The sequence below is a fragment of the Triticum aestivum genome, chromosome 2B, assembly GCF_018294505.1.
Source record: "Triticum aestivum cultivar Chinese Spring chromosome 2B, IWGSC CS RefSeq v2.1, whole genome shotgun sequence".
Taxonomy (NCBI): domain Eukaryota; kingdom Viridiplantae; phylum Streptophyta; class Magnoliopsida; order Poales; family Poaceae; genus Triticum; species Triticum aestivum.
This window is the reverse complement of record NC_057798.1, coordinates 733,059,629-733,085,653: the sequence shown is the minus strand read 5'-3', so window position 1 is coordinate 733,085,653 and position 26,025 is coordinate 733,059,629. Positions and strand designations below refer to the sequence as shown.

Below are 26,025 nucleotides of genomic sequence, written 5' to 3'. Positions count from 1 at the left end.
CCCTTTGTCGATTGCCCAGCCTCCAACGTCAACTGCTCACACTTCTGACCCGACTGGTGTGTCACCGGCTCCAGCACCGACCGAGTTCACTCTGCATCATGTCCCGGAGGACCAAACAGGAGCTGCTAAGGAAGCAATGATCCAAGCTGGCCTGATGATGGAGCGACTGAAGGTGGTGTACGAGTCTAGCAAGGCCGCATACGATGCTAGTTCTGCTCTGCATGCCAATGTCTGAGTAAGTGCGATTGTAAGTTGATTTTTGATTGGTTTATCTTCGTCCTGAACCTTGCTCTATTAGGATATGCTATCTGGAACTGCTGCTTTATTACTCGCAAGATGCCCGTAGATGAGCATTTTGGAACCTTTAATGTGCATCTATCATGGGTTTGTGCCTTGAATCTGTACACCCACTGTGTGTTTTCATTCATTGTGTAGTTTTTCTTCCACTCGTGTTGGTCAGGCCGTGTCAAGTGGGTTTTTTGGTCCAGTGGGGGCATGCTGAGTGCACCCACTGGGCGTAGTCCCCGAGACCCGTGTTGAATGGTTGATTCGATGAGGGTCTTAGAATATGTTTGTTTGCCGCTCTTCACTCGGGCCGGTCAGGCCGTGCCGAGTGGGTAACTGAACCAGTGGGGGCACGCCGAGTGCACCCACTAGGTGTAGTCCCCGAGACCGCTGTCGACTGCAGGCAGTCGGCGGGGGTCTGAGAACAAGGTGAGTTTTTTTTCACTCGGTTCGGTCGGGCCGTACCAAGTGGTCAATTTGTCTAGTTGGGGCACACTAAGTGCACCCACTGGGTGTAGTCCCCGAGACTGTTGTCTACTGCGGGCAGTTGGTGGGGGTCTGAGAACAATCTTGACTTGATCCTCTCGACTTGGATGTGGAGGGTCTTTGCTTTTGTCGACTGAATTCCTTTTTCTTGATTTCAGAAATCTTGTGAACTTGGAACCCAATATGCCGCCTTGGAGAAGGAAAAGATCCAACTTCAGCTCGAGCTGGAACATGCCAAGAAGAACCTGAAGGACGCACAGGCTGAGGTGAAGACCATGGGAGGTAATATTTTGCTAACTGGAAGCTTTGCAATTTCTTCCTTTTCGTCCTTTGAACCGAGTGATTTCACTCGAAAAGATGTGCGTAGTGAAAACAGTCAACTCCAAGCACGTCCAAAGAATGTTATTTCTTTAGACACCATGAAGCAGACGATGGGGGGGAAAGCCATCGAACTTGTGGGAGCGCAAAAGGTGGCACGAGAGAAAACCGAGGCAGCTAAGAAGAAGCTTGCTTCAGTCAAAAAACTTGCAAAGGAGAATGAGGCTCTGAAAGCTACTGTTGAGGAGGTGAAGAAGGAGGCCGCTCAGCTGAAGGAGGAGAAGGTCGTCTTGACAGACAAGGTGGGCCATCTCACTCGGAAGAGGGATGAGCTGGAGGCTTACTTGGGAGGTTTTGCGAAGAAAATGTACATCATGCTCGAAGGTAACCTTTCTCGTTCGAGTGAATCATGTTATACTGCTGATTCATACTTTCTCTTCTGGCACAGAATTCTGTCAGAATTTTGAGCAGGAGACCTACTGGATTGAACCAGGCCTAGACCCCATGAAGTCACTCATCAAGGATGAAGCTGGCATGAACATACTGCGACTTGAAGCTCATCTGAACATCGTCTTGGAATACATTGCTCGACTGAAAGTGGTGCTGACAAGGATAGACCAAGAGCTGTGGCCAGAGAACAAACTTCAGAATGACCTCGAGTCACTGATGACTCAGCCCAATGATGTCCTGAGTCGAGTGCAGGCGTGGAAGAAATCATCTCCTTGTTGTGGAGCCGACATGGCCCTCTCACTCGTCAGAGTCCATTGCAAGGATGCCAAAGAAGAGAAACTGAAGGCTCTCCAAGTGGCAAATATGAAGAAACTCCAGTTCGAATCCTTCATGGAGATTCTCATTGAGGCGGCAACTCGCATAGCTGACGGCATTGACGTGGACACTTTCGTCGAGCCAGCGAGCCCTCCTCCCGCCGAGTAAAAAAACACTTGATGGTTTGAATTTATTTGCCTCGGGATGCCGAGTGATTCTATAATCATTAAAATGCTTCTGGCTTGACCTCCGAATACTTTTGCGTGCGGTTTCGTACTTGACGGTTTTATCCAAACTTGGTGGACTTATCCGAATATTGCTTTTCTTCTTACAGAATGCTTTTTAACTTAGGCGAAACTGATTCACAGCTAAGCTCCCGGGTGAGAGGACTGCTCTCACTTGGAGTAGATTTTAACTTAGGCGAAACTGGTTCGCGGCTAAGCCCCTGAGTGGGAGGACTACTCTCACTCAGAGTAGATTTAAAGTTAGGCGAAACTGGTTTGCGGCTAAGCCCTCGAGTGGGAGGATTGCTCTCCACTCGGAGTCGTTTTATAACTTAGGTGAAACTAGTTCACGGCTAAGTCCCCGAGTGAGAGGACTTCTCTCCACTTGGAGTCAATTTATAACTTAGGTGAAACTGGTTCGCGGCTAAGCCCCCGAGTGGGAGAATTGCTTTCCACTCGAAGACATTTTTTAACTTACGCGAAACTGGTTCGCGGCTAAGTCCCCGAGTGGGAGGATTTCTCTCCACTCGGAGTAGTTTTATCTTAGGCAAAACTGGTTCGCGGCTAAGCCCCCGAGTGGGAGGATTGCTCTCCACTCGGAGTCGTTTTAACTTAGGCGAAACTGGTTTGCAGCTAAGCCCCCGAGTGGGAGGATTGCTATCCGCTCGGAGTAGTTTTCTAACTTAGGCGAAACTGGTTTACGGCTAAGCCCCCGAGTGGGAGGATTGCACTCCACTCGGAGTCATTTTTTAACTTAGGCGAAACTGGTTCGCAGCTAAGCCCTCGAGTGGGAGGATTGCTCTCCACTCGGAGTGTTTTTTTAAACTTAGGCGAAACTGGTTCGCGGCTAAGCCCTCGAGTGGGAGGAGTGCTCTCCACTCGGAGTGGTTTTCTTAACTTAGGCGGAATCTGGTTCCGCAGCTAAGTGACCCACTAGGAGGTCCACTGCATCCTGACGCGCTTGCTCTACCTCAGCTTATGAATAAAGTTCCACTCGGGGAGCATTGTGAAGCAGATCACTCGGCAGTACAACTTCGGCTCCATACACCATGAAGAAGGGGCTTTGGTTGGTGGATCGGTTCGGAGTTGTCCTCAATCCCCATAGAACAAATGGCATCTCGGTCACCCAAGCCCCAATGAGGGAGTCATGGATTAAGGGGTCCTCGGACGGCCGTACTATGTAGCGTGGGACGGACTGATGGGCCGTGGTGATACAAGACAGAAGACTCTCTCCCGTGTCCAGATGGGGGACTCCTTGGCGTGGAAGGCAAGCTTGGCTCCCAGATAAGAAGATTCCTTTCTCTGTAACCAACTTTGTACAACCCTAGTCCCCTCCGGTGTCTATATAAACTGGGGGGCTTAGTCCGTAGAGGCAATCATAATCATACAGGCTAGACTTCTAGGGTTTTAGCCATTACGATCTCGTGGTAGATCAACTCTTGTAATACTCATATTCATCAAGATCAATCAAGCAGGAAGTAGGGTATTACCTCCATCGAGAGGGCCCGAACCTAGGTAAATATCGTGTCCCCCGCCTCCTGTTACCATCGACCTTAGACGCACAGTTCGGGACCCCCTACCCGAGATCTGTCGGTTTTGACATCGACATTGGTGCTTTCATTGAGAGTTTCGTTGCGTCATCACCAAAAGATTTGATGGCCCCGTCAATCATCTACAACAATGCAGTCCTGGGGGAGGTTTTCCTCCCCGGACAGATATTCGTATTCAGCGGCTTCGCACTGCAGGCCAACTCGCTTGGCCATCTAGAGCAGATCGACAGCTACGCCCCTGGCCATCATGTCAGGTTTGGAAGCTTGAATTACGTTGTCTATATCCGCGGAGACTTGATCTTCGATGGATTCGAGCCCATGACAACCGCTCCCTGCCACCACGATGAACATGACCTAAATCCGTCATCGGACCATGCCCAGGAGATAGCACCTGTAACTGCTCTGGCCCTGGATCCAGAGCAGATTGCGACGTCCGAGGACGGGAAGCTCAACCCCGCCGCGGAAGCCGTAGACTCAGCAGCGTTAGAGCCGCACACAGATCCGACCTCGAGCGGGGCCTATGTCACCGGAACCTCAGATTCGTCTCCCGCCATAGGTTCTGAACCGCGTGCATCCGTGCCCATCGAACTTGATCAGGCGCCGATCATTGAGTTCAGCTCCGCGGACATCTTCTGGCACTCACCTTTAGGTGATGTGCTAAACTCATTAAAATCCCTCTCCTTGTCAGGGGACTCTCAGCCGAACTATATCCGGTTTGGATTGGAGGCTGATGATAGAGAATTCCGCGTCCCACCCACCACCCACTCCATAGCCACTATCGACGACTTAACCGACATGCTCGATTACGGCTCCGAAGACATCGACGGTACGGACGATGATGGCGGAGAGGAGCAGGCACAAAAACCACCGCTCACAGGGCGCTGGACAGCCACCTCCTCGTATGACATATATATGGTGGATACACCCAAAGAGAACAACAGTGACAATGAAAAGGATCCAGTCAAGGATAAGCCTCCTGAGATATAGCCGAAGCGCCAACGTCAGTGGCGCCGCTCCAGGCCATGCCGTGGAAAAGACAGCAATACCGGCACAGGAGAAAACAATACTCTCGACAATGCCGAAGACAATGAAGACCCCATTAAGCCAACCTCCAAAGAGGACGAACGTGAAGATGGGCGAGTTGGCCCTGATGAACAGGCCACGAACAAAGACTCAGAGGATAGTAACTACCTTCCGCTCTCCGAGGACGAGGTGAGCCTCGGCAACGAAGATTTTATCGTGCCTGAGGAACCTCTCCAGTAGGAGCGCTTTAAGCGCCAGCTAATAGCCACTTTGAGGAACCTGAAAAAGAAGCAGCAACAGCTTCAAGCTGATCAATATCTGCTCAATGACAGATGGACTAATGCCCTAGCAGCCGAGGAATACGGCCTCGAGCGCCCAACCAAACGTTACCCGAAACGCAAATTGTTACCCCAATTCGATGACGAGGCGCTGGAGCCCGTCCTACCAACGCATAATGAGGCTGACCGACCACCACGTGGCCGGGACAAAGCGGCAGCTCAAGCCGAACAACAGCCCGTACTCTCGCTGTAAGAACAGAGACACAACAGCTCAGGGATACACATATGACCTGTGGCATGACCTGGAAAACAGAGCAGGTCAGACCAGATCGATCTATGGATCGCGGGGGCGTGCCCCGATGCACGATGACGGCCATCCGGCCAGACGTAACAAACATAACCACGCCCGGGCCGAACACCGCAGTCGAACTCCATCCGAGCTACGTCGCGACTTGGCCCGAGAGGCGCCGCACACCCCCTCTGCTTCACTGATGAAGTAATGGGACATGAATTCCAGAAGGATTTAAACCCGTGAACATCGAATCATGTGATGGGACAACAGACCCCGCGGTATGGATTGAGGATTTTCTCCTCCATATTCATATGGCCCGCGACGATGATCTTCAGGCCATCAAATACCTCCCGCTAAAACTCAAGGGACCTGCTCGACACTGGTTGAACAGTTTGCCTGAAAACTCAATTGGCAGCTAGGAAGACCTGGAAGACGCCTTCCTCGACAACTTCCAGGGTACATATGTCCGACCTCCAGATGTCGATTCCTTAAGTCACATAGTTCAACAGCCCGGAGAGTCAAACAGGAAATTCTGGACTAGGTTCCTAACTAAAAAGAACCAGATCGTTGACTGTCCGGATGCCGAAGCCCTAGCAGCCTTTAAACATAGCATCCGTGACGAATGGCTCGCCTGACACCTCGGCCAAGAAAAGCTGAAGTCTATGGCAGCCCTCATGATGCTTATGACCCGCTTTTTCACGGGCGAAGATAGCTGGCTAGCCCGTAGCAATAAAAATGCAAGCGAACCTGGCATTTCTGAAGCCAGAAATAGCAACGGCAAGCCCTGACGCAACAGACACAAGCGTCGAAGCAACGGTGACAACACCGAAGACACGACGGTCAATGCCGGATTCAGTGGCTCTAAGTCCGGTCAGCGGAAGAAGCCATATAAGAGAAACAATCCAGGCTCGTCCATCTTGGACCGCATACTCGATCGTCCATGTCAAATCCACGGCACTCCTGTAAACCAGCCAATCATACCAACAGAGAATGTTGGGTTTTTAAACAGGCCGACAAGTTAAGTGCCAAGAACAAGGAAAAGGGGTCGCAAAGCGAGGACGATGACGAGGAGGCTCGGCCACCAAACACGGGGAGGACAGAAGAAGTCCCCCCCAATTAAAATGGTGAACATGATATATGCTACTCATATCCCCAAGAGGGAGCGCAAGCACGCGCTCAGGGACGTCTACGTGATGGAGCCAGTCGCCCCAAAGTTCAACCCATGGTCGTCCTACCCGATCACCTTCGATCGCAGGGACCATCCGACCAGTATCCGTCATGGCAGTTCAGCCGCACTGGTCGTCGACCCAATCATTGATGGATTCCATCTTACGCGAGTCCTCATGGACAGTGGCAGCAGCCTGAACCTACTCTATCAGGATACAATGCGCAAAATGGGTATCGATCCCTCAAGGATCAAGCCCACCAAAACCACCTTTAAAGGAGTCATACCAGGTGTAGAGGCCCGCTGTACGGGCTCAATCACACTAGAGGTGGTCTTCGGATCCCCGGACAACTTCCAAAACAAAGAGTTGATCTTCGATATTGTCCCCTTTTGCAGTGGCTATCATGCACTGCTTGGACGAACCACATTCGCTCGATTCAATGCGGTGCCACATTATGCTTATCTCAAGTTCAAGATGCCCGGACCACGCGGTGTCATAATAGTCAATGGAAACACGGAACGCTCCCTCTGTACCGAGGAGCACATCGCTGCCCTCGCAGCAGAAGCACAGAGCGGCCTTTTCAAGCAAAACTTTAATTCGGTGGCCAAGCTCCCGGACATTGTCAAATGAGTCCAGACTACTCTACAGCAGGACAGTCCAGCTCGTCAAGAGCTCGACTAGCAATTTGGCCTCTGTCTCAATCCCGACCAAATGGCGGCGTATGTACCGCGCATACATAACTATGCACTCAAAATACCATGAGCATAGACGGAGGCATAACGTTATTGTGGCCCATCATACGGCTCACACACATACCTTTTCCTTTTCCTTTTCCTTCTTATTATTTTCTGTGTCTTTTTCACAGGCCCCTCCCGACGGCTTGGTCATCGGTCCTTTCGAAGGATATATACATACCAAGGAGGGAAGCAGCATGGACGTGTGAGGGAATCTCTAGATGTTCTTTTCGATGATCCTTCTACCTGTCTTTGGGACCCGCACGAAGCTCCCCACTGGTCTTGGCAGGTTAAACAGTCATATTGTTTATCGCACTATTTGTACAAATATCCTTTGATGTATTAATCAAATTACAATAAAAACAGTTTGCGGCTCAATTTATGTGACATTAACTTGCTATTTTATTTTATTTCGTTATTCTTATCAATTGCACCCGTACACTCTCGTACGCCTTAATTCGCCAGGGGCTTCATTACGCCCCATAATACGGCAATAAAGTCCGAACACTTTTACAGTATAGTTCGGCACCCCGAATTGTAGCATTATATGCATCGGCTCCGAATCATGTCTTTAGTCAATAGTTGGGTTGCCCGGATCCTATGCTTACTACCTTACGTTCCACTATATCGACTAGGGTAGTAAAGGGAGAACTACTGCGATTGTGTCCTGGTTCATCCGGATGTGCACCTCAGTAGAGAAAGCGAAAACTGACTGTCATGATGCGGCGTGAGCCGGTCAGCTGTTCGAGAGGTTACAAATCTTTTGCAATTTTTTCTCCATTATGCGAGGAGTCGGTTTCTGTCCGATCAGGTGTTTACAGTACCCCAAGTTCAGATTTACGAATACTAGGGGCTGCGCCTAAATTTCTATTTGTCAAACTCCTATGGCTAAGTGAGGGTGATAAAGACACATAGTCTGATTGCCTGGTTCATTGCACAAAACACCTCCTTTAAGGACCAAACTCTGGGATAAAGAGTGTTTAGATTCATCCCAAACACCCCCGTACTACCTACATGGGGGCTGAAGCCGACGACTGGCAACCTCTCAGACTTAACAAAATAGCCACACAGGAGGTAAAATTTTAAAATACACGCATTATATTACATAACGGTTCTGTTTCATAATGCAAGAAGGGACAATATGGATGACTTCACTCAAAGATAATGTCTTTTGAACATTGCCCCTCTACAATGCGGGATCCCTTCAGGACGTCTTCAAAATACCGCTCGGGTGTGCGGTGCTCCTTGCCCGCGGGCGGTCCCTCGGTCGCAAGCTTCACGGCGTCCATCTTCGCCCACTGCATCTTGACTCGGGCGAAGGCCATTCACGCGCCTTCGATACAGACCGACCGCTTGATGGCATCAAGCCGAGGGCAGGCACTGACCAGCCGCTTCACGAGCCCGAAGTAGCTGCTGGGTATGGCTTCGGCAGGCCATAGCCGGATTATTAAATGCTTCATGGCTAGTTCGGCCACCTTATGCAGTTCGACCAGCTGTTTTAGCTGATCGCTAAAGGGCACCGGATGTTCTGGCGCAAGGTATGCGACCAAAATAGCTTCTCCATTGAGCTCCCCTCTTTGGCTCGGAAGAATTCTGCAGTGTCTGAAACACTGCATGGCAGATCCGCAAACGCCCCTGGGGAACTCCAAATCCGGGTCAGTATGAGGAACCTTTTCTTCACATATTTGCTCTGCATAATAAAAGCCTTACCAGCTGTGATTTTTCTGGCCTCCTGGACTTCTTGGAGGCCGCCCTGGGCTTCAACCCGGGCATCATGTGCGCTTTGGCGGGCCTTGGCAAGTTCGGACTCTTGATCCGTAATGTTGCGCTCCAAGGACTCGCATTTCTTCACAGCGTCCTGGAGCTCCTGCTGGACCTCACCGACCCTGGCCTCATGCTTTTCACGGGCGGCTTGTTCCTTGGCCGCTCTCCCCTCGGCCTTGGCCAGTGCCTTCTTGAGGGTCTCCACCTTGGTTGCCGCTCCTAAATAATATCATGGCACTTTAGTCGGCATGAATCATTCATCCTTCTTGAATATAGACAAGGTTATTGCATACCTTGATTGTCTTCCAGTTGTTTCTTCACGCGACTGAGCTCTTCCTCGGCCCGCTCCAGACTCTGCTTCAGTCCGAAAACCTCAACAGTATGAGAGGTCGCAGCCAGTAAAGACGCCTGCTTGTTCACATTGACTCATCTGGTTAGTCTCCTGCGAAACTTGTTTTATCCTCTGTCCAGCTTTTCTTTTTGAACACCGGACAGTGTCTCAGGGGCTACTGTCTATATTGTGACATTCTTTTTACATAATTGCATTGCTTACCTCAAAGCCTATTAGAAGGCTTGTGCAGGCTTCGGTCAGTCCACTTTTCATGGACTGAATCCTCTCAACCATCGTACCCATAAGGGTACGGTGTTCCTCAACAATGGAAGCACTTCGCAGCGCTTCCATTAGAGTGTCCGACGCCTCTGGCTGGACAGAGGTCACCGACGGAATGGGTGCACCTCCTCCTTTCAAAGGAGGCTGCTTGTCGGGTTCCAGAGCCGCATAGGTCTCCGGGGCCGTATTCGGCTGGGGGCCGAACCGAGTATGGCCCCCATCGCCAGTCTCCATGGGGATTTGCTCTCCCATGTGTCTGGCGGCGGAGGTTTCACCCTCCGGCGCCGCCTTGGCGGCCTCCTGGGTCTCTCCCTGGCCTGGGGTCCTTCGGGACAACACCTCGGTGTCATCCGTGGCCTTGGGAGAGGAGGCCGCTGGAAGGGACCCGCTGTCCATCACCTTCGGGTCCAGCGAATTCCCCGTTGATGAGGATCGACTGGAGGACGGAATGGGTCGGGTTGCAGCACATGATTTGACATGTTAAAACTGTGAAGGAAAAAGGCCAGATATATGAGTGCATCTTCGAGTACTTACGATTCGGCTAGGGGCTTATCCCTGGGCCGCCATTTCGAGCTATTGTTGGTGTCCGTTGTGGAGTTGTCCAGGAGGGAAGCCTTCCCCTTCTTGGACGCTTCGGCCTCGAGATGCGTGGAGGCTGCCCTTTTCTTTCTCCCCCCTCAGGGGGGAATGGCTTTCTTCTTCCTCCTCTTCCTCATCGTCCTTGGCGGCGGAGGAATGAGTCTCGGCGTCTCCGGATGTCACGTCTGAAGAGCCCTTATGACGGGGGCCACCTCTGGTCCCCTTGGCCTTCTTCTCTGGTGCTTGATAGGGTGCCGGAACTAGCATCTTCGTCAGAAGTGGAATTGCTCGGTCTTCGGTCAGCGAAGCCGGACAGTGAATCCGCTCCGCCTTCTTTGTCCAACCCTGAGAGAATCAGTAGGGAGGTTTAGGCGTATTCCTCGAGTATGCAAGTAAAGGATACACCTTGAAAACATGAAAAAACTTACCGGACTAGTGGGATGGGCCAAGTCGTGCCCACGGTCCTCGGTCGTATCCGGTCACATCTTGTTGTACTTGAAAAGCACCTTCCAGATGTCTTCGTGCGTAGTGCCGAAGAACTACAACAAGGTTTGGTGCTTGGCCGGATCGTACTCCCACAAATGGCAGGTTCCGCTTTGGCACGGAAGGATCCGGCGAATGAGCATCACCTGGATCACATTGACAAGCTTGATATTCTTGTCTATCATGCTCCTAATGCGCGTCTAAAGCGCTGTCAGCTTGTCCGGTGAAGACCAGTCCAGGCCCTTCTCTGACAAAGAGGTGAGCCACATCGGGGGCCCGGACCAGAATTCGGGAGCCGCGGCCCAGGTGGTGTCGCACGGCTCTATGACATAGAATCACTGCTGTTGCAACCCTTTGACGGTCTCCACAAAGGTACCTATTGGCCATGTGACATTGGGCATCTTGCTCACCATGGCGCCTCCGCACTCTGCGTGTTGGCCACCCACCACCTTCGGCTTCACATTGAAGATCTTTAACCACAATCCAAAGTGGGGTGGGATGCGGAGGAAGGCCTCGCACACGACAATAAATGCCGAGATGTTGAGGAAAGAATTTGGGGCTAGATCATGGAAATCTAGCCCGTAGTAGAACATGAGTCCACAGATGAACGGGTGGAGATGAAATCCCAACCCACGGACGAAGTGAGAAATGAATACTACCCTCTCATGAGGCTCTGGGGTGGGGACAATCTGTCCCTTGGCCGGAAGCCGGTGGGCGATTTCCTTGGCCAAGTACCCAGCCTCCCGGAGCTTCGTAATATCCTTCTCCTTGACGGAGGAGGCCATCCACTTGCTATGTGCTCCGGATCCGGACATGGTTGGAGTGCTCTCTTGGGGCGGAAAAGTTGAGAACTTGGGTGCTAGAGCTCGAGAATGGTGGAGGCAGAGAGAGAGAAGGTGTCGGTGAAAGGGGTGAATCCTTATCTCTTTATAAAGGTCATAAATATCAAGCGCCTCCCAACTCGCCCTAAAAGCTCACCTCTCCCCAAGGGTCGTGCATTACCCATGTCCGTATTTGATGAGAATCCCGCAATAAGGGGACACGATCTCTGCTTTGACAAGACGTGCCAATAAAACCGCGTCTCAAAACACGGAGTGGCAGGCTGAAAACGGTTCGAAATAATGGCCAGGCGGCGACGTGATGTCACGCTACAAAAAGTTGTCAGCGGATTGGACTCGTGAAATATTATACTCTCTACGGTTGTGTGTGGAATTTGTTTTGCAGAACCGGACACGATTCTTGTGTTCAGAGTCTTTTTTGGAGTATTCGGAGAAGGAACCCGCCTTGCAATGCCAAAGACAATCTGTGTGCCGGACACCTCATCATTGAAGCCTGGTTCAGGGGCTACAGAGGGAGTCCTGGATTAAGGGGTCCTCGGACGACCGGACTATGTAGCGTGGGCTAGATTGATGGGCCGTGAAGATACAAGACAAAAGACTCTCTCCCGTGTCCAGATGGGGGACTCCTTGGCGTGGAAGGCAAGCTTGGGGCCCAAATATGAAGATTCCTTTCTCTGTAACCAACTTTTTACAATCCTAGCCCCTCTGGTGTCTATATAAACCGGAGGGCTTAGTCCGTAGAGGCAATCATATTCATACATGCTAGACTTCTAGGGTTTTAGCCATTACGATCTCATGGTAGATCAACTCTTGTAATACTCATATTCATCAAGATCAATCAAGCAGGAAGTAGGGTATTACCTCCATCGAGAGGGCCCGAACCTGGGTAAATATCGTGTCCCCCGCCTCCTGTTACCATCGATCTTAAACGCACAGTTCGGGACCCCCTACCCGAGATCCGCCGGTTTTTACACCGACACCCAACTGTGTGTTTGAGGTCGCGCATGAGCCGAGGTTTCAAACACTGGAGGATCAAACCATTTAACCTTTCAGCTTGGCCATTCGACTGCGGATGCGCTACAGATGTGTAATCCACCCAAGTCCCTTGGGAAGCGTTGTATGTTTTGAATTCTTCTGAGTCAAAGTTTGAGCCATTGTCTGTGATGATGTTGTGTGAAACACCGAATCGAAATGTCATCTTTCTTATGAAACTGATGGTTGTTCTTGAGTCTAAACTTTTGATAGGCTTGGCCTCAATCCACTTGGTGAACTTGTTGACTGCTACAAGAAGATGAGTGAAACCACTTATGCCGGTCCTGAGCGGCCCAATCATGTCCAATCCCCACACAACAAATGGCTAGACAAGCAGAATGGTTTTCAAAGCAGATGCTGGCTTGTGAGACATGTTTGCATAGAACTGGCAACCTGCACACTTCTCCATGATTTCCTTTGCAGCTTCATTGGCACATGGCCAATAGAATCCTACTCGGTATGCTTTGGCCACGATGGTCCGGGAGGACGCATGGTGACCATAGGTCCCCGAGTGGATTTCTTCCAAAATCAGTCGACCTTCTTCATGAGAAATACATTATGAGCCACGCTAGTAACACTCTCTCTGTAGAGCTGCCCATCCATTACTGTGAAAGCCTTGGATCTGCGGACGATCTGACATTCCTCAACTTCATCTTCTGGAAGCTCCTTCCTGAGCAGATATGTAATGTATGGTACTGTCCAATCAGGAGTGATCACCGGGATCTCCATAACCAAATCAATCACTGCTGGTACTTCGATCTCAGTCAGATTGGTAGGACTTATCGCCTAGGGAGGTTCTTCAGTAAAAGGATCCTCTTGCACTAATGGGGAATTGAGATGCTCAAGAAACACATTGTTGGGGATAGGTTTTCGAGTGAAATCTATTTTTGCCAAGTCGTAAACTGCTTGATTCTTGATTCAGGGAATGTGGTGAAGCTCCAAACCCTCGAACTTTTTCTCCAACTTCCTCACTGTGTTGCAGTATCCGGTCATGGCAGGGTTTCTGACATCCCACTCCTTCATCACTTGATTGCCCACCAAATCTGAGTCGCCGTAGACCATTAGGCGACTGACGTTAAGTGAGATGGCCATACACAACCCGTAGAGAAGTGCTTCATACTCAGCTTCGTTATTGGAGGAATCAAAATGAACATGGAGGACATAACTGAGTTTATCACCTCTTGGGGACACCAAAACCACTCCAGCACTAGAACCATTCAACATCTTGGACCCATCGAAGAACATAGGCCAGTGTTTCGAGTGAACTTGAGTCGGCTGCTACTGTTCAATCCATCCAGCCAAGAAATCCGCGAGTGCTTGAGATTTAACCGCCTTCTTTGCTTCAAACTTGATATCCAGAGGGAGAAGTTCAATGGCCCACCTAGCCACTCGACCAGTTGCATCTCGATTGTTCATAATCTCAGACAATGGAACGTCGCTGATGACTGAAATCGAGTGGTCTTGGAAATAATGTGCAACTTTCTTCGCAGTTAAGTAAATTCCATAAACAAGCTTCTGGAAATGTGGGTACCTCTGCTTGGATGGAGTCAAGACTTCAGAGATATAGTACACTGGACATTGAACTTTATAGTCCTTGCCTTCTTATTCTCGCTCGACCGTGAGCACTGCGCTAACAACCTGACCAGTGGTTGCAATGTACAAGAGTAAAGGCTCTTTGATGTTCGGAGCAGCAAGCACCGGCTGGGTGGAAAGTAGGGCTTTGAGCTCCACAAATGCTGCTTCAGCTTCAGGAGTCCACTCTAACATATCAGACTTCTCATCAATCGGTAAAGAAACAGCGCCTTCTCACTGAGACATGAAATGAATCGACTTAATGCAGCAAGACAACCTTCTTAGATTAGCGAAAGTTTCAGCAAGGTCAATCAGCAGGTCGAAACTCTTGCGTGACTTCACTACGATATCATCCATATATGCCTCCACATTCTGACTGATCTGAATCATGCGCATGAATGTGGCTCCGGCATTCTTGAGACCGAAAGGCATGGTGACATAGCAAAAACACCCGAATGGGGTGATGAAGGCTGTTTTTATTTCATATGGCCCATACAATCGGATCTGATGGGATCCAGAATAAGCATCAAGAAAATACAAACGCTCACTCCCCGCAGTTGAGTCGACTATATGATCGATGCAGGGGAGCGGAAAATGATCTTTCGGGCAGGCCCGATTGATATGCCTGAAGTCAATGCACATGCGGAGTGACTTATCCTTCTTGGGAACCATAAGGATGTTGGCGAGCCACTCGGAGTGGTATATTTCGCGGATAAACTCAGCTCCCACGAGCCGAGCCACCTCCTCGTCAATCGCCTTCCTCTTCTCTGCGGCAGACTAACGAAAATGTTCCTTGACAGGTTTAACTTTTGGGTCGATGCGCAAACGGTGCTCAGCCAGTCCCCTTGGTACACCTGGCATGTCTGATGGTTTCCATGCAAAGATGTCCTAGTTCTCACGGAGGAACTGGATGAATGCGGCTTCCTATTTGCTGCCGAGTGTCGTTGAAATGTGAGTCAGAGCAGCTGTGGGATCTTCTGGGTGAATATGAACTGGTTTTGTATCGTCAGATGTCTGAAATGCAGTCTCAGAAGCAGTCTTCTTTGAATGGAGCAAATCACTCGGATCAACATTCTTCTGATATTCCTCCAGTTCAACCACTGCCATTTGCTCGTCAGCGATCTTGGACCCTTTCTGGAGGCATTCTTCTGCTCTCTGCCTGTTCCCAGTGACCGTGGTCACACCTTTGGGCCCTGTCATCTTCACGTTGAGATACACGTAACATGGTCGGGCCATGAAACGAGCATATGCCGGCCTGCCCAGAATAGCATGATAGGCATTGTGGAAATCTACCACTTCAAACATCAACTTTTCTTTGCGATTTTTTTTGAATCGCCGAAAACCACATCCAGAGCGATTTGCCCAAGTGACTTCGCCTTCTTCCCAGGAATGACATCATGGAACTGCATGTTGTTCTCAGTGAGTCGGGCCAACGGAATGCCCATTCCTTCAAGGGTCTCTGCATACAGAATGGTCAAACCACTGCTACCATCCATGACAACTTTACGGAGTCGAGTGCCTCTAACGACTGGTTCGGCCACCCAAGCTTGTCGCCCAGGGGTAGCAACGTGAGCTGGGTGATCCGACTGGTCAAAGGTGGTAGGAGTCTTTGACCACTTGAGGTATGTCGTAGTTGCCGGAGCAACCATGTTCACCTCTTTGTTGAGGACTTTCAGTCGACTTTTGCTCTCAACATCAGCAAAAATCATCAAAGTTGCATTGACTTTCGGGTAACCATCTGACTTTTCTTTGTCTTCATCCTTATCAGAGCCTTTCTCACTTTGATGTCCTTCACGGAACTGCTGAATGAGGAATCTACACTGTCAAGTGGTGTGTTTAGGCACAATCAGGTTGCCTTCCTTATCCTTCTTCATGTGGATGGGACACGGTAAATCCAGGAAATCCTGGCCTGATTGATCCTTCATCTTCTTGGGTACCCACGGTCCTTTGGGCTTTCCCTTGAACTTTCCTTGTGAATTGACCACTGCAGCTTCAACATGGCCTGAGGCTTTGTTTCTGTTTCCGACTGGGATTTCCGCCCCCAGTCTCGGGGTCGACTGTTTTCCCTTTACCATTGCGGAGTCGGTCCTCTTCCTCACCATTCGCATACCGAGTGGTGATTTCCATCATCCAATTCAAAGTCAAGGCCCCAGAGCGACCATATTTCAACGTGAGCTCTTTGTATCACACACCTTCCTTGAAAGCGCAGATGGCCTGATGTTCGGAAACGTTCTCCACCAGATGGTGAAGGGTAGTCCACCGCTAGATGTAATCCCTCAAAGTTTCATTCGGTTTTTGTATACAGTGCTATAGCTCAGACAGCCCAGCGGGACGCTTGCAAGTGCCTTCAAATATCTTGATAAACACTCAGGCCAAATCCTCCCAACAGAAAATGCTAGCAGGAGCCAACTGATTCAACCAAGCTCTGGCTGAGCCCTCAAGCATCTGGGGCAGGTGCTTCATGGCTACCTTATCGTTGCCCCCACCAATCTGCACAACCACTCAGTAATCCTCTAACCATGTATCCGGCTTTGACTCGCTAGTAAACTTGCTAACTCCTGCAGTCAACCTAAAGTTGGGAGGGATCTTACCAGCACGGATGGCTCTGCTGAAACACTCGGGTCCAGAGACGAACGCTCTGTTCCCACTCGGCTGATCTCTGTACAAACCATCTCTGTTAGCCCTGCCTCTATCAACTAGGCCCTACACAAGAACTGACCTTGCATCAAAACCATGCTCTCGAGGGTCGACTGGGAGCCTCCGCTCATTGCTGTATGGGCGACTGTCAGCATACCGTTAGGGCGCGTATGATCCACCCCTCGGAGGGGGTGTAGGCACTCGACGACGGTCATCACTGTGGTATCAAGGGTTAAACTACCCGTGGCCTCTTCCCTGGTACTGGTCCTGGTGATAACCACGACCTTCACGCCGCAAGGGCGATCTTGGGCTTTGAGCCGACTGAGCTGTATCTGCCACAACTGACCTGTTGTGAATCCTATTGTGCAACTGAGAAACAGCTGAGTTATGTTCCCTGACCGCTCTGAGCAGTGCCCGGATCTGCTGTAAGCCTCTACCAGCCTCAGAACGGGACGACTGGATCGAATCTGCAATATGTGCAGCTGCTGCAACGTTCTGGATTGGAGTATGGAATACCTGAAAATCATCCTTAGGTCTAGTCGGAAATAGTTGCCGATGCCGTCGACTGGAACTTGGAATATGTCTGCGGGCATGGTCATCGAGGGCTTGTTGAAGATTCTCCAGGTGCACACGCTCAGCCAGAGTGGCTACGCGCGTAGCCTCCAAGGCCCGAGCCTTGGGGGTCTCCCCGAAGATGGGGGTCTGGAGTGCTTCCAAAGCTTGATCTTGCCTGCGCTGCAACTCCTCCCTCTGCTCCACAGTGGGAGCTTCGGGATAATACTCGTCGTTGTCGCGCGCCGGACCGCTGCTACTGCCCGCGCCATGGGGAAATCTTGGTGGACTACGCTGGGAGCCGACCATGAGAACTTCCGCCGCGGGGTCATTGCTTTCACACTCAGAGAGAGTGTCGGAATGGTTAGTCGACAGGTCGAACAACCCATAGAGAGATTCATCGGGCTCGATTGCCGTGATTTGAGGAGTGGCCGACTGACAAGCCACCGCGTGCTTCACCCACCACTGGAGCCGCGAGCGACCCAATCGCTTGCGGCGACGGGCCGCAGGACACGAAGATGCCACAGGAGCCGATCGATACTGAATCGATGACTGCCGCATGAGGACGCCGCAGGCACTCACGCGGAAGTGCGCCGCCCCGCAGATAGGGAGTGCCCCGACATCGAGGGGGGCCTCCTGAAGCTAGGCCGAATCATCGACGATGAAAGTGAGCGCGCCGAGACGGACCTCGCGGCCCAAGGACAATCCACCACCGGAAACCATGTCGACGAAGATTGAAGATTGCAACCTCACCGGAAGTCGCTAAGACGCCTGCCCCACGGTGGGCGCCAACTGTCGTGGGAACGAGTCTGACAGTAGAAGTAGGGGGTACGTAGGAGAGGGCAGTGTCCTAGCTACGACTAGGTTGTACACACATATTTATGAGTTCAGGCCCCTCTCGGAGGAGGTAACAGCCCTACGTCTCGGTGCCGCAGAGGCTTGTCGATTGGAGTGTGGAATAGTTACGGGGGGGGGGGGGGTGCAAACCCTTGTGTCAGAGGGGAGGGGTGGCTTATATAGTGTGCACCGACCCCTGGTTGCCCTTCATTATACAGGGGTTCAATGAGAGTTAAGTCATGAACATTACTGTAACACCCGCATTAAATGGTCTTTATGACGACAGAATGAATGCTTGACGTTGCCATCCTGGGGTGACTCTAGGTATGATGTACTTCAGTGGATTCTTGTATGGTCTAGTGGATTTGGGATATCCGAGTGGAATCTTTTGTCAAGTGGATTGTACTTCATGAAGATTTCAGTCGGTATCTTTTGTTGAACCTTATAGGCCTTGAACTCTCGTGTAGTGTCCTTGGGTAGGGCGTCTAGGTCAGGCCTAAGACCCTACTCTAGGTACATGCCATCTTCACGACCCATAAACATTGTTTTGTTCATTCGTTTGGTTTAATTTGTTCTTACTCCTGTACAGATTGAGTGAGTGAGTAAGAAGCTAATTGGTTTGGGTACCAATATTTGGCAAGCCAATATTTGACAAAATCAAAAGTTACCAACATTTGGCAACCTTTTGTGAGATTAGCAACGAAAATTGATACGCAACAAATCTCTATGGCAGTTGCCAAAAATTGGCATTAAACCAATTAGGCTCTAATACTTTGTACACTGACAGTACATCTTGTTGATTCTTTGTCACGATGGAGTACTTGCATTCTCTTTGGTTTGGTGTCCTGACACCACCGCGGTCGTCCGACCATGTTCTAGCTTGCATGTGTGTGGTGTGTGCTTGCATTGCAAATGTTGTTGAAATGCATGAACCAAATGTATAGGGCCATTTTAAGGACTAAACCAAGGACCGCAGTATCTAGTAATGTTCGCCGGGAGGAGGGGGGGGGGGGGGGGGGACATTTGCACACGATTTGGATGTCAATTTTAGTTGTATAGGGATGACAACCTTTGTTGTAGGGGTTGAAAGTTTCCAGTTTTTAAAGACCTTTTTTTTCATAAATTACCATCGTTTGATCACTATCAACCGGCTGTGGGCGTTCCGAGGCCTCACTGCCAGCGAACATTCGCCAGTTATCATTACGATAAGTTAAAAGGATTAACTAGAGAAGCCCTTGGACAAGCAAGACTGGCAGATCACCACGTCAAAAAGATGTACTCCCTTCGTCTAGGTGTGTAAGTCATCTTATGAAAATCAAATAATCCCAAAACACTTAGGCGCGGTGCATTAACTTCTATCTCGTTTCTTGTTTCTTGACATATCAACCAATAAAAGATGATGTGTGTGGATGCTTTTAATGACTTGAGACTGCACGGCATGCAGTAGTTAGTTCATTGCATGCAATATTATTAATTAGCAAATAAACATTAAGGTCTTTCGTTTCCTCTCCTCCTTAGTCATGATGCACAATCGAGATGACTTACTCATCTAAACGGATGGAGTACTACTACTGTACTGTTAAGAAAAGCAAGGTCATTCGCAAAAAAGAAAAAGTTAAGAAAAGCAAGATCACGCGCACACGCACATGAATAAACAAACAAAGAAAGAAAGTTGCAATAAATCGCGATCGCAAAGGCATCTATGAGTGACTAGGAGAGTAATTATTTAAGCCACCGGACCGAACGGCGCACGCACTGTGTGTCCCTTCCCGGAAGAATTCCCCAATTAAAAGAGATCTCTCTCTCGTCACATCCACCTCACTCGCTCGCTTCCTGCTGCCATTCCGCGGCCGGACATGTCGTCGTCGGGGGCCGGCGAGGAGGGCGCCGCCGCGCCGCAGGGGCCGCTACCCGTGGAGCACCGGAAGGGCGCCAACGGGCTCGACAAGGTCGTCCTCCGCGAGGCCCGGCGCATCTCCGCCGAGGTAAGATATTGCTGGGCGCAACGTACCTTGTCTCTCTCTCTCTGAGTTCCAACTGGTTGGCGTTCCGTCGGCCAGATCTCGGTGCAGATCCGTGCCGCCTGCCATGGGGCTGGATGGTATGGGCAGCCTCTGCAATTGCTGCTCCGATCCCGACCATTTTCCGGCAGAAGTGTTATCGTAGCGGATTTTCCTATGCGAGGTGGGACTCGCTCGATCGCGTGGAGCCCCTGAGGAACTGATCTTGGGATGGAGATGATTGTTCTGACCCTTATTTTTTTTTGAAATAAAAAAAAATCAGTGTACGCTGTCGATGGTTGATATGACCCAAGTCTAAGCACGTTGCGTTCACTGTTAGGACCTTGCATCAGCAAACGCCTGTAGTAGTTATTAATGGTGATTGAGAAATCAACAATATGATTAAAAAATGTCCACTGTGATCTACAATGGAGTTTCTGTAATTCCTGAATACAAAGCTTTAATATGCTAATTGGTGTTATCTATGCGCTCGTGACTTGAGAGAGTGGCGAGCATAGGTTCATGATGGAATCATCAAAGGAGTCCCCAAGATAGTTGCTCGCTTAACTAGCTGTTAGGACACTGGAGTGATGTGAAGCACGGCATATGCCTTTATAGGTTAGGACTCATCGACCAAACATATTGATTTTCTGTTGTTTGGTACTTACAGTTTACCGTATCGTTATATAAGATTCTCCAAACCTGCAATCCTGTACTCATAGAAGTGATGGGTGAGGTTATCAAGCAAACTGGTCAGATAATAAAATGAAAAAATCCGAGCCTCCTCCGATCTACCTCCTGTTGCCTACTTTATCACTCAGTTATCCAGACATCGATGATGAATAGTATGCCAGCTATTTGGGCTTCGGCCATGGTGTTAGTTTCTGCTGCAATTCATGGAGAAGGCCATGAGGTCAGCACTGGTGGATAGGTAAAATTACCAGGTGAGAGTTTGAGTTGTACAGAAATGATGGGTGGTGAGCTAGCGATCATTTGTGATGTTATTCCGATTGATTTTTAAGCTTGTGACCCTACTGCCATGGTTATTATTCCACCTGTCATTTAGAAGTTACCCGAATCATGCTTTTCCTAATGTCCGGACATGCTTCTATTGAGATGCACTAGATAGATCAGTCCATATTTTTTGGCATATCAAATGTATTACGAAGAAGACGAATGGGCTAAGTAACCTATGTTTTATTGCTGTTCCACAAGGCTAGGCTATTGGAAGTTCAACACTCAGATCACTATAGTTGGACACATCGTTTTTTGCTCTTTGGGATATTCGGAATGCTTTTGCAACAAAAAATAGGTATTTCTTCATGGCATAATTATTGGTATGCAGTATGAATATTCCACTTGATGGACATCTGATAGTAGTAATAGAAATGACACTAAAATAGAACAAGCAGCTTACTATAAAGTATCTGCCCACTTCTTCCAGAGTCCTATTTGCTACAGGATGAACCTGGATTTCATGATTGTCGCAACAGACCAAAAAATTGTGTGACCGTTACAACTTTTGACAGAAACAAACAGCAACTACCCATCCAAAATAGGGGTTGAGCTCCAAACCTCAAAAGCAGATACAAAACAAATGTGACTCAAGAAGTTCTGACCACCTTTTGAGAGCTTTTTTTAGTTAACCTGTTCCAAAAAAATAGCTATTTACTTATTTAGTCCTATATGTGTTATTTCTGCCAGGTGTACCTGTATGGTGGCCATGTAACATCATGGAAAGATGAGCATGGGGAGGAGCTGCTTTTCGTTAGTAATAAGGTGCCGTTGTTTTCAAGTACAAATTATGTCAGTGCTTTTAAAATATTATCTCAGCATTGTTTCGATTATCAATCATGCCTAAGTCCTGACTTGAATTGATTATCATCCAGAACTTTATAACATACAAATACATATCTATTGTGAAAGCTAGTTCAGTACTTACCCGTTCGATGCTAGGGCAAAAATATGTGCTGTCAATAGCAAGTTTTATCTTGAGTTATGGTTGACATTTCAGTGCAGTAAGTCAAAAATATGGCGATATTCTAAATTAGCATTTCCCTGCTGCTCATTTTGCCTTGTCAACATCAAAATATATGTGGATCTGAATTTTACTGGAATCTTGATCCCACATCTTCTCGATTGCCTAATTTGCTTGACTGATTTGATTCTTCTGTCAGGCTATTTTCAAACCTCCAAAAGCTATACGTGGAGGTATACCAATCTGCTTTCCTCAGGTATGAGAGTTTCGTTTTCTGAACCTGTTTTTTACTCTTTTGCTTCATTAATTTCTTCTTTTTTGTCTGATTTTATTTTTGCTAAGTACTTCCCCGTTCTAGTTTTCCAACTTCGGACATCTGGAAGCTCATGGATTTGCAAGGAACAAGATCTGGGCTGTTGACACTGATCCACCACCATTTCCAGTACCAATCTCTAGTAGAGCTTACATCGATTTAATCCTTAAACCTACTGATGAAGACTTAAAGATCTGGCCACATAGGTGGGCATCCTAAATAACTACATACTTATAGTGGATTCATGCTATTTTAGAAACTGGGCATATTTTTTTCGTTATAATTTGTGTGTTCAAATGGATCCATAAGAGCAATTCTTTCGTTGCAGTTTTGAGTACCGTCTGAGGGTTGCACTTGGACCTGGTGGAGATCTGATGCTGACTTCACGTATAAGGAATACCAATGCAGATGGAAAGCCATTCTCTTTTACCTTTGCATATCACACGTACTTCTCAATTTCTGATATAAGGTATGTTTTTCAGCTCACTATCATAATAAAAAAACAATATCAAGAGTTTGAAGTGATCTCGTAACAGAAGCAGAATACTTAATCCCCACTCCTAAGTTTGTTTGTCCCAAATCTAAACATTCCATAATTTCCACATCTGTTAACTGCCTCATTTTTATAGTAGTTCTTTTTCTCTCGTCATAATTCCATTCTAATATTTCAGTGAGATACGAGTAGAAGGCCTGGAAACTCTGGATTACCTAGACAACTTACAAGATAGGGCCCGCTTCACTGAACAAGGCGATGCTATTGTTTTTGAATCTGAGGTGCGTTACCAAGGCATTTGAATCATATTACCATTTTTTTCATTTTTCTTTGCATCCCACTTTCTAACTCAAGCATCTGTAAAATTCACAGTTGGACAGAATATATCTGGGCACACCGTCAAAAATTGCCATTATTGATCATGAGAAGAAAAGAACATTTGTTGTGAGGAAAGGAGGCCTTCCAGATGCTGGTATGGTGAACTCTTACATTTGTTTGCTCAGAACTATATAAATTATTGCATTATAATCTTTGAAGAATTATTTTAAAGAGTTTCTTCTTTTTCTTCTTGGTTACAGTTGTTTGGAATCCATGGGACAAAAAAGCTAAGGCAATGGCAGATTTTGGGGATGACGAATATAAACGCATGGTATGTGTGGAAGCAGCTGCTATAGAAAAGGCGATTACTCTGAAGCCTGGCGAGGAGTGGACTGGAAAATTGGAACTATCTGCAGTTCCGTCTAGTTATTACAGTGGTCAATTGGACCCAGATCGTGTTATTCAGGATTCAGTTGTTCCGGAGGATTCAGTCAGCTAGCCCTTAGTCAAGTTCTGTGCAGGTAACATTTATACTAGTAATGTAGCCATGTATGTAAGTTCTGAACATAGTATACTCATGCAGAGAACATACAATACCAGCCATACTCCATATTCTATTGGAGCTAGTCTTTTCAATGAATGTAGTCACTCGCATACTAATTTTTTTCTCGAACGACGCAGGAGAGCTGCGTGTCATTATCATTAGAAAAGATTTAAAAAACAAGGAGAGGCCAGCAGGCCAACTCCCAGAGATGTCTAATTACGGGCTCGTCATGAACAAAAGAAACTCAACGTCAACCAAACACACCCTGATCTAAGTGTCAGGGAGGGCTTCACTCACTATTTTCTTGTACAATGTGCTCCAAATTATACATAGAAGTGCCTAAGTCCTTAGTTGGAACATAATGTATTTTTTAGACCGAATTAAGTCCATACGAGACCGGATGATAGGTAATGTGCTGAGGTTAAGTAGTGGGCGTCCTGATCTCTAGACCAGATCAAGTGCTGGAACTCTGAGGCCGGATACTACGTGATGTGTATATCTGGTAATGTGGTGGAGTACTTATTGGGATACTGATTTCTGGACCAGCTGAAGTGTTTGAACTTAGGAGTGGTCAATTAACATATAAAATTCCTTGCTAAGAATTGTGACCACAAACAAACTTGTTTTGATGGCTTGGTTAAGAACCTGACATGGTATGCATAACCTGTCTTTTCATATTTGGAAATCAGGGATTCAATGGAGACTAATATAAACTTACTAGAATTTACTGGCAAAGTGGCAACTACATTGTGGAAACCTTTTATTTTGAGAACTTCAATTGCAAAAGACTAGCTTGCCTGCACAATGTTTCATTTTGTTCCTTTTTTAGTTGTGAGTATCAAGATGCTGTGAACTGTGAACTTCCTGTCATGTACATATATGTTCCAAGCCAATAATTGTTTTGCATCTGTTCTCATTAATAATTCCTTGTGTATGATTCATATTGACATGTTTCCTGCGTTGCAGGTAGACTATTAATATCATATGCACAAGGAAAATGGCAGCCACGAGTGTCAAAACATTTCTTCCATTCTATTCAAATCTTTGTTGTTTTCGGCGTACCTACCGCAACAGAGCGAAAATCTCAACATTGATTTCTGTTTCAGTATCCACATGACATAAAGGAACAAATCAGTGTTTGTACCCTGCATAGGGATGATCGAAGAAACATCTTAGATGGGTTGTAAAATAAATTTATAACTGTATTTTCTTCTTTTACCAGTTTCTTTTATGCTTAAGTTTCGTAGTGTGGCCAAAAGGCGAAGATGATGTCAAACCACCTTTCAGATAAGCACACATGATGTGTAAACATGCCAAGGTTTTGAGCTGCATGGCTTGGTGGTTGTGGAACCATGCTTATTTGGATTCAATGTGCCTGCGCTGTGCAATTATGCACCGTTGGATAGTTATTTGAAGGCATGGTGTTTTTGGGTCCCTGAGTAAAGCTGTTATTTTTGGTGAATCAGTTATGCAATCTAAGCAACACAGGTTGGGTTTTCAAAATTGTTAGCCTAAAAGGTTTCAGTTTTGTTTGGGCATTTTAGTTAGCATGCTTAGAAGAAGTTGATCTAACGTATAGCCAAGCATGATTAGCTTAGAAGAAATTTATACTGAATGCTTAGAAGGAAAATTCTTTGCTGGTGCATAAACTGAAATGGTTAGCTTGCACAGGTGGAATGATTATGAGCGACTTATTTGGTTGTGAGCAATTTGAAATAAATGTGCTGGATGGATTTATTTTTTACTGATGGAGCCATATGTATGAAAATGTTTGTCATGTATGCACTGATGCATGGATTAGACAGTGAAAACTTTCTGTGCACTAAAAATGGGTTTGTAATACGGTTGTATGAGAGAGACCCATCACTTCGGCCATGAGGCCCAAGCCCACTTGTACCAAGTGGCCTAGGAGGGCATGAGTGAGTCTGCCCATACAGAGCCACACCTATCGGCGAGAGGTTAGTCTCCACGCCTACATGGTACCAGAGGGTGGGGCGTGAGGAGTCGTGGGTGGCGATACGTCTCAAACGTATCCCTAAATTTTAGGGAGCTCCAAAAGTCCTAGAAAAAAAATCTAAAAAAAGTTTTGAGTCGAGAAACTTTCAAAGGACCTGAGCCCCACATTGGGGAGCCCTATAAGGCCCATGTGGCCAAGTGGCGAGGCCAGGGGTGGCTGCGTGATGAGGCTGTGGGTCCTCCGATGCTCCGTTCCATCGCCTCTTGACGCTTTTTTTTGTTCGCTCTGAACACCCTAAATATTGAGGAGGCATCCTGTTTTCGCTGTCGCACTTCTCTGTTCTGAAGCGATCCAATCTGCAGTCTTTTTCTGATTCTCTGACCAAGGAGAAAATCA

At 48.0% G+C, this 26,025-nt stretch overlaps 1 protein-coding gene across 1 annotated transcript; it reads left to right on the top strand.

Annotated features, from left to right (window-relative positions):
* The first annotated feature begins 19,747 nt into the window (after window positions 1-19,747).
* On the top strand, window positions 19,748-25,087 carry LOC123047018 (putative glucose-6-phosphate 1-epimerase). The gene is made up of 9 exons (XM_044470499.1): window positions 19,748-20,011; window positions 21,731-21,805; window positions 22,204-22,260; window positions 22,363-22,523; window positions 22,646-22,786; window positions 22,989-23,091; window positions 23,183-23,282; window positions 23,389-23,649; window positions 24,639-25,087. The coding sequence occupies exons 1-8, from the start codon at window positions 19,883-19,885 to the stop codon at window positions 23,625-23,627; spliced, it is 1,005 nt and encodes a 334-aa protein (XP_044326434.1). The 5' UTR covers window positions 19,748-19,882; the 3' UTR covers window positions 23,628-23,649; window positions 24,639-25,087.
* Window positions 25,088-26,025: the final 938 nt, after the last annotated feature.

Bases quoted from the DNA above. Each gene is read 5' to 3' on its own strand.
- LOC123047018 (XM_044470499.1), top strand. From the start codon at position 19,883: ATGTCGTCGTCGGGGGCCGGCGAGGAGGGCGCCGCCGCGCCGCAGGGG. The intron at 21,806-22,203 runs GTGCCGTTGTTT...TTCTTCTGTCAG, and splicing joins TGCTTTTCGTTAGTAATAAG to GCTATTTTCAAACCTCCAAA. The intron at 22,261-22,362 runs GTATGAGAGTTT...TCCCCGTTCTAG, and splicing joins TACCAATCTGCTTTCCTCAG to TTTTCCAACTTCGGACATCT.